The 11,444-nt window shown below is 34.3% G+C and overlaps 1 protein-coding gene across 8 annotated transcripts in view; it reads left to right on the forward strand.

Moving 5' to 3' along the window:
* Positions 1-10,089, forward strand: part of DPY19L4 (dpy-19 like 4) — a 66,865-nt gene extending 56,776 nt beyond the window's left edge. For 4 of the 8 annotated variants that reach the window (XM_058564626.1, XM_058564628.1, XM_058564632.1 and 1 more), the window contains 3 exons: positions 1,036-1,168; positions 5,308-5,466; positions 7,399-10,089. In XM_058564626.1, coding sequence (XP_058420609.1) covers positions 1,036-1,168; positions 5,308-5,466; positions 7,399-7,563 — 457 coding nt within the window. In that variant the 3' untranslated portion in view covers positions 7,564-10,089. Of the gene's footprint in view, positions 1-1,035; positions 1,169-4,342; positions 4,431-5,307; positions 5,467-5,970; positions 6,063-7,398 lie in introns of those variants that run through there. The other 4 variants (XM_058564627.1, XM_058564633.1, XM_058564629.1 and 1 more) reach the window with 4 other exon arrangements.
* Positions 10,090-11,444: the final 1,355 nt, after the last annotated feature.

An 11,444-nucleotide genomic window follows, 5' to 3' on the forward strand; every position in this document is an offset into this window, starting at 1 on the left:
GACATAGGAGAAGAAACTAAAACATGAAAGAGGAATGAAACACTGTCAAAAAAGGCTGAGAAAATACGGGAAAAAAAGACAAAAAGTGTTTCTAGAAACAAGCAATAGGTTTATAGAATAGGTATATAAAAATGAGAATATACTATATATTTATTTACTATAAGGTCTTGTTACTGTAATGACACCCCTCATATGTATAAAAACTGTTTTTTAGATCACCCTTAACTATTGCCCGTTAATACTTTTTGTGAATTATATTTACCATTGTGGAACACTGACTGTGTAGCTTTGTGTTGTCATTAACAAAAGAGGGAGTTACATCTGAGTGTGTGATTTACCACAATATTTTCAAAAGCAGCAAAGGCCTGAACATTGGACATTGTACATCAGACAATTGGATATTTATGTTACTGTAGTGTAATTATTCTGTTTCATGTTTGTTTCCCCATTAATGAGTACTGCCTGAGGACAATGGCTGTGTACCATCTTTTTATTTCCAGAGCTTGACACTATCCCTAGCACGTAGTAGGGGGATGCTGAATGTTGAGTACAGGGAGTGAACAAATAAATGAAGGCATTGGAGCAGCCCTTTGGGACCTGCTTCTAGGTTTCCTAGTCTTGTAAGTGGCATCTATCTGGGGCTTTGGATCATGGTTCAGAGTACCACCATTGGGTTGACCACTCTATATAAAATAGTATATTCCATTACCCTGCATTATTTTTTAATAGCATTATTACCACCTGACCTATTTGTTTGTTGTCGTCCCTCTGCTCCCTCTCAAAAGCAGAGATCTTGTCTCCACCACCCCCTTTAAAAAATTTCTGTATCTTCAGCCCAGGAGATAGTTCCTGGCACATAGTAGGTGCTCAGTTTTTTTTTTAATGAATCCATTAATGAAATGAATTGAAAGCTGACATTGAAACTCAAGTGTACAATACATTGTAAGTTGCTTGGTATTTCAGAGTTGATATAGATCAGTGATCTAAATAGTATACTTATCTTTTCAATGTGTAAATCTTGATGGTTCTTTGCAGAAGGCAAGCTCCCGTTGCAGCTGTGTTTGCAGGGAGTCCACAGTTAATGGGTGCGATTAAATTATGCACTGGATGGATGGTGACAAGCTTGCCTCTTTATAATGATGATGATCTTCTCAAGAGAAATGAAAATGTAAGGCATTTTAGATTTACGTTTGAATCTTTTTTATGTCACTCTTTAGTACAGTTCTGTAGTGATGCCTGTGTTCCTGGTTAGCTAGGAAAATCCAAACAGTTTTTGAAGAGTTATTTAGCTTTAGTTTTTCAAAAGCTGTATAATACATTTAACCAAGAGGAGAGCCAAAATCAAGATATTAAGTTCTTTGTTTTATAAATAGTGTTGATATGTTTCTAGGAGAAACACTTAATTTTCCCCAAAGGTTCAAGGGAACTGATGTGTAATATTTCACAAAGAGAAACATTCTTTTTGAAAATACCATTGTTCTCAATCAAATTATTGAAGGAAGGCTGTTAATTAATGTCTTGATACACTTTGTATTTCTAAGGTAAAATTCTATTTCATTGTGATTTATTTTTCAGTATGGGCTGTTATTAGTAACTTAGTATAACATTAGAATGGTACCTAATTACTTATTGTTCAGAGAATATATTATTTTGAATGTTTGGTATGGATTTAAATGGTAACTCCATATATGGAGGCAAAGACCAACTGAATCTGAATTCTATATATTCTATTTTTCAATTTAAAAGAATTTCATACAGGTTTTTTTTGTGTGTGTGTGAGGAAGATCAGCCCTGAACTAACATCCATTGCCAATCCTCCTCTTTTTTGCTGAGGAAGATGGGCCCTGGGCTAACATCCGTGCCCATCTTCCTCACTTTATATGGGACGCCGCCACAGCATGGCTTGACAAGCAGTGTGTCGGTGCGCGCCTGGGATCTGAACCTCCGAAACCCCGGGCTGCCAAAGCGGAGCGCGCGCACTTAACCTCTGCGCCACCGAACTGGCCCCTTCATATAGTGGTTAAATATACTCTAAGCTAAGGAGGAAGGATAGCAATATAGAAGTTCCGCTCTGGTATGGAGGTAGTTAACATCCATTACCATATGTTGTTTCAAATTTTTTTTTCTTGTGAGAACTATAAGGTCTACTCTCTTAGCAACTTTCAAATATACAATACAGTATTAACTGTAGTCACCATGCTGTACATTACATGCCCATGACTCATTTATTTTATAACTGGATTGCTTTGGGTAGTATGGACTTTGTGTGTGTGTGTGTGTGTGTGTGTGTGTGTGTGTGTGAGGAAGATCAGCCCTGAGCTAACATCCATGCCAGTCCTCCTCTTTTTGCTGAGGAAGACCGGCCCTGAGCTAACATCTATTGCCAATCCTCCTCCTTTTTTTTTCCATTTTTCTCTCCAAAGCCCCAGTAGATAGTTGTATGTCATAGTTGCACATCCTTCTAATTGCTGTATGTGGGACGCCGCCTCAGCATGGCCGGACAAGCGGTGCGTTGGTGCGCACCCAGGATCTGAACCCCGGGCCGCCGGTAGCGGAGCATGCGCACTTAACCGCTAAGCCACGGGGCCGGCCCCTTGGACATTTTAATAATATTAATTCTTCCAATCCATGAGAATGAATATCTTTCCATTTATTTGGGTCTTCTTCAATTTCTTTAATTTTGAGCAAGTTTCTGAATCTGGAAGTAATAATAATTCTCACCTCCTAGTTGTGAGAATTAAATGAGATAATGCACTATGCCTGAAACGTAGTCAAATTTAAATGTTAGCTATTATTATATCCTATTTAATTGTATTCGTAGGTGCACACACACATACACATACAAGCACACCAAGTACAAAGAGTTCAAAAGCAGGAGCAATCAGTTCTGCCTACAAAAATCCAAGTCTTCATAAAGGGCATTCCCTTGATCTGGGCTTTGAAGAATGAGTAGAAACTTGTTTGGAAAAAGAATACATGTGATTCTAGGCTGAAAAAGTAACATGAGCCATGAAATTTTTATGGCCATGAAACTAGAAAATAAAATGAGGCCAAATTCTGAAGGACCTGGAATGTCATGCTGAACAGTTTAGTCTTCCCCTTGAGGCATTTGGAGTCATCAGAGACCTGTAATAAGCCTGGGAGTGGAATGCTTAGATCTGTTTTAGAGAGTTAATTATGGTCATAGCAGAGAGAAGAGACTGAAGCAGGGGAGAGGTCAGAGATGGGGAGATCTGCCTGGGAGTGATTTACCTGAGAGACAGCAGCTGCCTCTGATGAGTATTTGCTGTACATACTGCGAAAAGGTAGTGTCATTTAGACTGAATGTATATAGCATATTCCTGAACTTATTTTTTGTGGATTTAAACCAACCAACTCTGACAAGGCTTTGTTTTCTTTGTTGTCTTTTGATTAGTCTTTTTCCTAATATAGAATTTCAGAATCACTTATAATTAGGTGGGAGTTCTAATTAGGTTCTAATTAAATTTAAACATTTTAGAGTTTTATGTAACTTGGTTATGAGAATAGGAACTGCGTTTTTTTTCCCCAAACCTTTGTCTTTATGGTGTCTGGTACGTAGGAAGTACAGCATAAATTTGTTGTTAAATTAAAATTCAAATCGAACTCCATAAATGAAACCATATAATTTGAATTAGACACAATCTATAATTCATAACATGTGACTAATCTTTGTATAATATCCTAGGCTATTGATTCTCAAACCTGGGATAATTATGCCCCCAGGGGACATTTGGCACTGTCTGGAGACATTTTTGATAGTCACAACTGGAGGAGGGGTTCTACAGGCATCTAGTGGGTAGAGACCAGGAATACTGCTAAACACCCAACAACGCACAGAACAGCCTCCCTTCTGTCCCAAGAAGAATCATCTGTTCCAAAATGTTAGTAGTGCCGAGGTTGAGAAGCCTGGCCTTACTCTGTGGTAATGTTATTGCCATTGCGTAGTAGTGTTTTTTTTAATGCCCCAGAAGTATGTTACAGTTCCAAAAACTTAAAAATAAATAAAAATATGTGTAAAAAACTATAAATAGGTATAGGCTGGATAGGATAAAAACCGTTCCTGTTGAAACTTATTTAGCGGAGGGAAATGAGTGAGAAACTTCTTCTTGTTTGTTAACGTTCTGTGGAGTATCTCTGGCATGTCAATGGACACCTAAAGGTGCTGGACAGACAGCAACCGTAGCGTGTAGTAGGCGGCTACTGAACATTCTGCAAATAGATTAGGATCGTGTCCAGTTAGATTTCAAATCTCAGTATTTTCAGGACAAAAAGTATGTGATACCTTCTGGCCTAACATTTGTGATTTTATTATGTTCTGAAGGGTAACAAGAGCTGGACCAGTGTTAGCGTTTCAGAAGAACTGAAAAACCTTATCATCTAATAAGATTCAGAGCTTATAATCTAATAAGGTCAGCAAAATTGTAATGAAAAACACCATGGACTCAAAACATGAGTTTTAAGCATCCCTGCTCATTCAGTATTTTGTGACAATGGCCAAATTATTTTTAACCTTGCTGACTTATCTCATGTATAAAACAAATATAAAATACTCTGATACATGGTAATAAAAAAGATTAAAGGAACTATTATACTCAATAATAAAAAGAGAAACCAATTAAAAAGTGAGCAAAGGCCACTTACAACAACATAGATGAATCTTGAGGGCATTATGCTAAGTGAAATAAGTCAGAGAAAGACAAATGCTGTATGATATCACTTATATGTGGAATCTGAAAAAGCTGAACTCAAAGAAACAGAGTACAATGGTGGTTACTAGGGCCTGGGGGTTGGGGGAAATGGGGAGATGTTGGTCAAAGGGTGCAAACTTCCCTTGGTGAATATAGCTAGTAATACTGTATTTTATACTTGAAAGTTGCTAAGGGAGTAGATCTTAAATGTTCTCACCATAAAAAAAAAATGGTGATTATATGTGACATGATGCAGGTGTTAGCTAACCTTAGGGTGGTAATCATTTTGTAGTATATAAGTGTATTAAATCAACATGTTGTATACCTTAAACTTACACACAATGTTATGTGTCAGTTATATCTCAATAAAGCTGGGGGTGGGGAATGGGCAAAGGACTTGAATGGATGCTTCTCCAAAGAAGATAGACAAATGGCCAATAGTATATGAATATCAGCTTCCTAAGGGCAGGAATCAAGTCTTAGTGAATATCTTTATTTTCCATAGATGGTACTCAGTTTTAAGAACTTAGTAGATGCTCAATGTACAGTTTTGATTCACAGAAGTTTTAAAATCACTGTTTTAATTATATTCTTTCAGATCTATCAAATCTATTCAAAGCGATCTGCTGAGGATATTTATAAAATACTGACATCCTACAAGGCTAATTACCTAATTGTAGAGGATGCTATCTGCAATGAGGTGGGAACCATGAGAGGCTGTAGGGTTAAAGACTTATTAGACATTGCAAATGGCCATGTAAGTAACCATTTGGAAAGTTAAATCTTTTTGAGAAAAATGATTTTATTTAAACTTGTAATCTTCAAACTTTATTTTTGGAATTTCACTAAGAATATAATGAAAAGTTATATAACAATGAGGGGAGCTTATTAAAAGTAGTTGGAAGTATTTTTTCAATGTACAAAAGAAAAGTTGGGCATTTTTGCAAAAAAAAAAATTTTACCAATATCTAGATTCCTTATTCATTGCCTGTACTTGTGCATATTCAACATTTATAAGCAAAAGATGGCATAATTTCATTTGAATGATGATTTTAACTCATTATAATAATCTAAAGAGCAGTTGCATTGCTATATTCTTATGTTGAGAAATTTCTTGTAATTTGATACATATCTAGAAAAATTGCATACTAAATTACCACAGTCCTATACATTGAGTCCCTGTTAGTCACAAAAATTAGTGTATTCAGAGCCACTTTAGTTGTTAGGATTTAGCTGTATCTTAATTTTTCATGAATTTCAGGTATTTTACCAAGCTTTCTTACTTGTCAGCCTGCAAGGTATATACTGTATATCTGGCAACTAAGAAGACTGACAGAGAAGTTGGTATATCTGGTAATTAGTGTTGTCTAGCAATGGGTGCTTTTACTTACTCCTGGGAAGGTTGGGGATGGAGGACTTGAGGGAAAGTTTAGTAGGTCATTCTGAGTTGGAGCACATATTCTATTCAGGTTGCAGCCAAGACTTTTGTCTGTTCCTTCCTAAATAATTAGCTCTTTGTCTTATCATCCCAGACCAGTTGGAGGTGATAAATTAGTTTTATAATTTCCATCTTTCTCTTTCTTCATGACCCCTTAATTTTGTAATATAAACTTATTCTGTTTTCTGCTGCATGTATTTTGAATTTTCTCTCTTGGTACTTGATGTCGGTGATCTTTGGCTTAACGGGTGACAAAAATGAAATTTTATTAAACATCAGGTATTCGGTAATTACTACTACATTGCTCTCTGCTATCTGGAGCCTTTTTATTCTGCTCTTGGCTACCTTTTTGCTCCACTTTGAAGATTAGGTTACTTCTTTCATGTAATGCCAGGCACAAGGATTTAAAGCTAATCCATTCTTTTAAAGTTGGCTCTCTGACATCTTTCCTAGCCATTAGAGTAATATTTAGTGTTTTATTATAGCAAACCCTTCAAGCCAGCTAAGCTATCTTATTGAATATCGTTAAAGTGAGAACGTCAAGATTTGCACTGAATAAGTCATAAAAACTTACTTGCTTACTAGATAATTGTGAGTCATTTCTACACAGGGAGAAGAGTTTGAGTGTACATTAAGAATATAGTGTGTTTGGGGGCCGGCCCTGTGGCGTAGGGGTTAAGTGTGCACGCCTCCGCTGCTGGCGGCCCGGGTTCGGATCCCAGGCGCGCACCAACGCACTGCTTGTCAGGCCGTGCAGTGGCAGCATCCCATATAAAGTGGAGGAAGATGGGCACGGATGTTAGCTCAGGGCCAGTCTTCCTCAGCAAAAAGAGGAGGATTGGCATGGATGTTAGCTCAGGGCTGATCTTCCTCAAAAAAAAAAAAAAAAGAATATAGTATGTTCATTTCTCAGCCTTGGTAGGCTTCATCATGAGATTCTTCACAGGATTGATAATGGACTGTGGAGGTATAGCCTTCTAAATTTTAGGATTAAATCTTTTAAAAATTGGAAGCACCTTATACTGGTTTCTCAATCTCAATGGGAAGCTCTAGAGTTTAGTAGACATGGTGACTCTTATGAAGAGGCTTCACATTTGCTAAACAATGTGAGATGTTTGCTAAATAATGTAAGATAGTCCATGTTTAGTAATAATATATTTTTTAGTATAAATGTAATCACTTATATATTGATTGCATTTCTCCTATAAACATAATAAGCTTTTTAATATTATGTTTCATATCTTTTGATAGGTGGTTTGTGAAGAAGGTGACAAGTTAACCTACTCAAAATATGGGCGATTTTGTCATGAGGTCAAAATTAACTATTCTCCATATGTGAATTATTTCACTAGAGTATACTGGAACAGATCTTACTTTGTTTATAAAATCAACACTGTGATATCCTTTCAGTCTTGAAAAATAGCAAAGCCTTCATTTCAAAGACTTATACCACCTGAAGTAAAATGCGGTTTTCTTCAACCCACGTGGCATTTTTTGGAAATTAGAGTATGGACATTTGAAATGTTGCTGCTGCTTTTCCCCTCCTGCTGGTAACTGGATCCAGGGTTCTGTGAGGAGCGGAAGATCAGGGATTACTGTCCTTTGGTAAAATGTCAAGTCTGCCACTCGGCAATATTCCAGCCGGCTGTTTCCCTTACTGTGACGTGGTCTGTAAAGACTTTACCTTCTAAACTGTTGTAAAATTTTCCTCATGAATCTTCATTCTATCATAACACTGATCTTGAATTTGAATATGGTCAAGGGTATATCTCTTAAACATAACATTTAATAAATTCTTTAAGTGATATAGAATAGAAGGAAAGAATTATTCTTACACTCAAGGCAGTTTCTGAAGATACTTCATGGTTTAGAACAGAAATGAAATATGATAATAAAAAACTAATTTAAATGTTAGCTGAAAATATGTGGCATTTAAATTAAAATGGAAATTATATAAAGGAAAGTGATTTTTAAGGATATAAAGATATATCCAGATTTTCCATGATATTGCTCTCATCTGTTGCTTATATAAGTGAGCACTTTCTTCGTACTATATAGTGCATGATATTGCATTTTATTATCTTATGACTAAGTGATTAGCTTTTTTCCCTTATGCCCATAAATTTGATACCAATTTAATCATGATAAAACAGTAACTCTTGTTATCTATATATTTTTTAAAACAGACATTTAAAAGAATGTTGTTCAGGTTTTTAAAAAATATGGATATAGGGTGTATAATCTATTCACATGTTTTCTACTCAAATATTAAGTAAAAAATTAAATCTTTATCAGAATAAGAATATGTACACTAAAATGAGCAACAATTTCTGGAGATATGTGCGGATGCTGTTAAGCATACCTCTGCATACAGATATATTTATTACAAAACGCAAGTGCTATTGTTTATGAAACTGTGATATAGTCATCAAAATTAAGACAAAATGACAATTATAATAAATTTCATGGCACAGTTTCACAATCTAAATGCTATGTTCCTTTAAGTTAAATGTTTTCATATTTTTAATCATTTATTAAAAGATGTTTTAGAATGATTCATTTGGCCTTAGAGATTCAGGGTAGATGTCTCATTTTAATGAGATGGCTGTATGTTTAGTTTTATTCTATACACCTGTTTAGTGAACAGGTTTTCAAAATTTTCACTTGAGTGCTGTAAAAATTACAATTTCATTACTCTAAATTACTTCATTAAAGGGAGCAACTTTCCGTTATCTTTATTTTCTGTAATATATATATATATTTTTTAAAGTATAAAAGCACATGCGTTCTTAGACTAGTTCTAGGATGCTTTGCCCATTTGGAGCTTAAGAATTGTTGGATGACAGTGTCATATATCTGGTGCATTAGTTTTATTGGTTCTCATTTCATGCTTTTATATAATTTTTAACAATTATATTAAGATTGCTGCAGGCAGGGTATTTCAGGTTCTCTGTACATCTTAATAGTGAGTCACTAGTATTTACCTTCAAGCCTTATGAAAATATTACCATAGTTACCTAAGTACACAGTGAATAGTCACATGGTAGTACTTGTGATCAGAGCATGGAAAACAATGTAATTTAGAAGTCAGCTTGTATATTTTGAAAGGAAAATAGAAAAACCTTCTTTCCATGTAGCATGAAATATTTAATTGAATTTTTATTGATTTATATTATGATTCAATATGCTGAATTAGTTTTGATTGTGTGTTTTTTGTGGGTTTTTTTGTTTTTTGACATTAGTAGTTGCTTTTGCTTCTGTCAACTTATTTCTTAAATAAAATAGATTTGGAGAAGCTTTTAATTGATTTTTTTAAATAATGAAATTTTCATTCAGCATCAGTTGAAAAGGAAGATGTGAGCTTTATTATAGAAATAATAATATTAGATATGAGAGAGAAGCTTATTTGCTTCTATTTTAACTGTAGTTAAAACAGTAGTACTAGAAAATTTTGAGTGAGGAGCATTTAATTAATTCCCTTACTTATTCATAAAGTAACAAATGATTCAGAATTCTGCAAGTAATTCCATTTGGGTAACTTACAGTTGTCATGTGTGACAATAGATATCTGCTGTGAAAGGAGCCAAGTTTATGGTTTTTGGACAGAAGGATTTCTTGAAGAAATACAAAATATACTTTGCCCTTGATGTTGCAAAAGCATTGAAATAAGTGCCTTAACTTTACTTCGAAGTTTACTTTTTATTTTCCAAATATATTATCCATTTCTTTCTCTTCTGTAAGAAAATTTTGGTAACTTTTTCCTCATCATTAAGCACAGAGAAAGAATCCTCACTAGGCTCCTTTCTCTGTTAATTTTAATTCATTAGTAAGCAAGTCTTTGTGAAGGGTAGCGATGGGATTTCTAGCCTGCTAAATTAATTTATTTAGCTTCCCAAATGCCAAACAATCCAACAAATAAAACTTAATTGATAAAGTATATGATATTGACTCTGCTGGTTTATATTTTTTCTAACTTTGGCGTCTGCATCTTGGTGCTTTTTGTTAGACTGGTAGGGTTTTACAACCTAGGCAGTATGCATTGTACTTCAGAACTAACTTTTTTCTTCATTACTTTCTATGTATATAGACAGCATGGTTTTTCAGGACATTAACCCAAATCGCCGATAGCCTCAACGTTGTGGCACCTTTCCGTACAGTCCGGATTGATTTAAGGAAAAGCAGAACCGGAGGTCAAAGAGTGTTACGTGTTGCGGCTTAAAACTAAGGGTTTTTTTTTTAAAAAAAAAAGCTTATTAATTTCTCGAAGGGCGGATTGAATAGCCATCTTATTAAACTGTTTTGTTTTTGAGAAATTGTTTTTTGGCTGTTTCTATTTTTGAACTGTTAAAACATTTTGATGCCTTTTGTGGATAAAGGTAGTGCCTCTCTTTATAAAATCAGTGGGATTTCTAAAAGTTGTATGTAAGTCATTTTTTTGGTAAGCTTATTTTAAATGCATGAATATTTAAAGGGCATATATTATGAATTATTCTGTATATTTAAGAACCTTTTGTAAAGCAAATAACTACTTCCTGATTTACATCTCAATATATTTTCTCTTCATTTGTCCAGTTTTTAAAATATAGTCTCTATTGTTGCTATTTGCTAAGTTTTAGATCCCAATATGTATTAAAATTACAGCTCTGAAAAGTTACAAGTAAAATTGAAAAATTTCTTATTGAAATAATAGCTCATTATTAAGTTTCAAATGTGTAGAGTTAACACTTTAAATAAAATTAGATGTGAAAATTGCAAAGGAATATGTTTGACTCAACTATTTTCTGTCCATTAAGGTTTCTAAACATTATAGTTACTGGTTTTCCATAGTAAAAAAGGGCATTTTAGAACAAGATTTGCTGAATTTAGCATAAAGACATCTTTGAATCATTTCTGTTTATAAGTCACTTAGAATTTGCAGTATTTTAATCTTGACATATATAATCCTATGTGCAGTTCTATAAGAGATACACTGAACATCTGACCACTAGATTTAATGGACTAATAGTATCAGAAAGAAACATGCATTCCAAACTTATAGTTTGAAATATCTCATAAACAACCCTTTCATAGTTTTAGTTAATAGCTTTGTACAGCTATTTAACAAAGATGAGTACAACTGCTTTACGTATGTTGACTTCTGAATCATATCTATGACAATGTATATTTAGATTAAATGTGCTCCTTCTGTAACTAAGTTTATGTCTTTGCAAAAGAATAGAAGTTAATTTCAATAAATATTAATTATTAATCCTTTAGAAGAGTTGGATTATAAACTAGTTTACTTCAGATTTTGTAAT

This window comes from Diceros bicornis, chromosome 21 (genome assembly GCF_020826845.1).
Source record: "Diceros bicornis minor isolate mBicDic1 chromosome 21, mDicBic1.mat.cur, whole genome shotgun sequence".
NCBI lineage: Eukaryota > Metazoa > Chordata > Mammalia > Perissodactyla > Rhinocerotidae > Diceros > Diceros bicornis.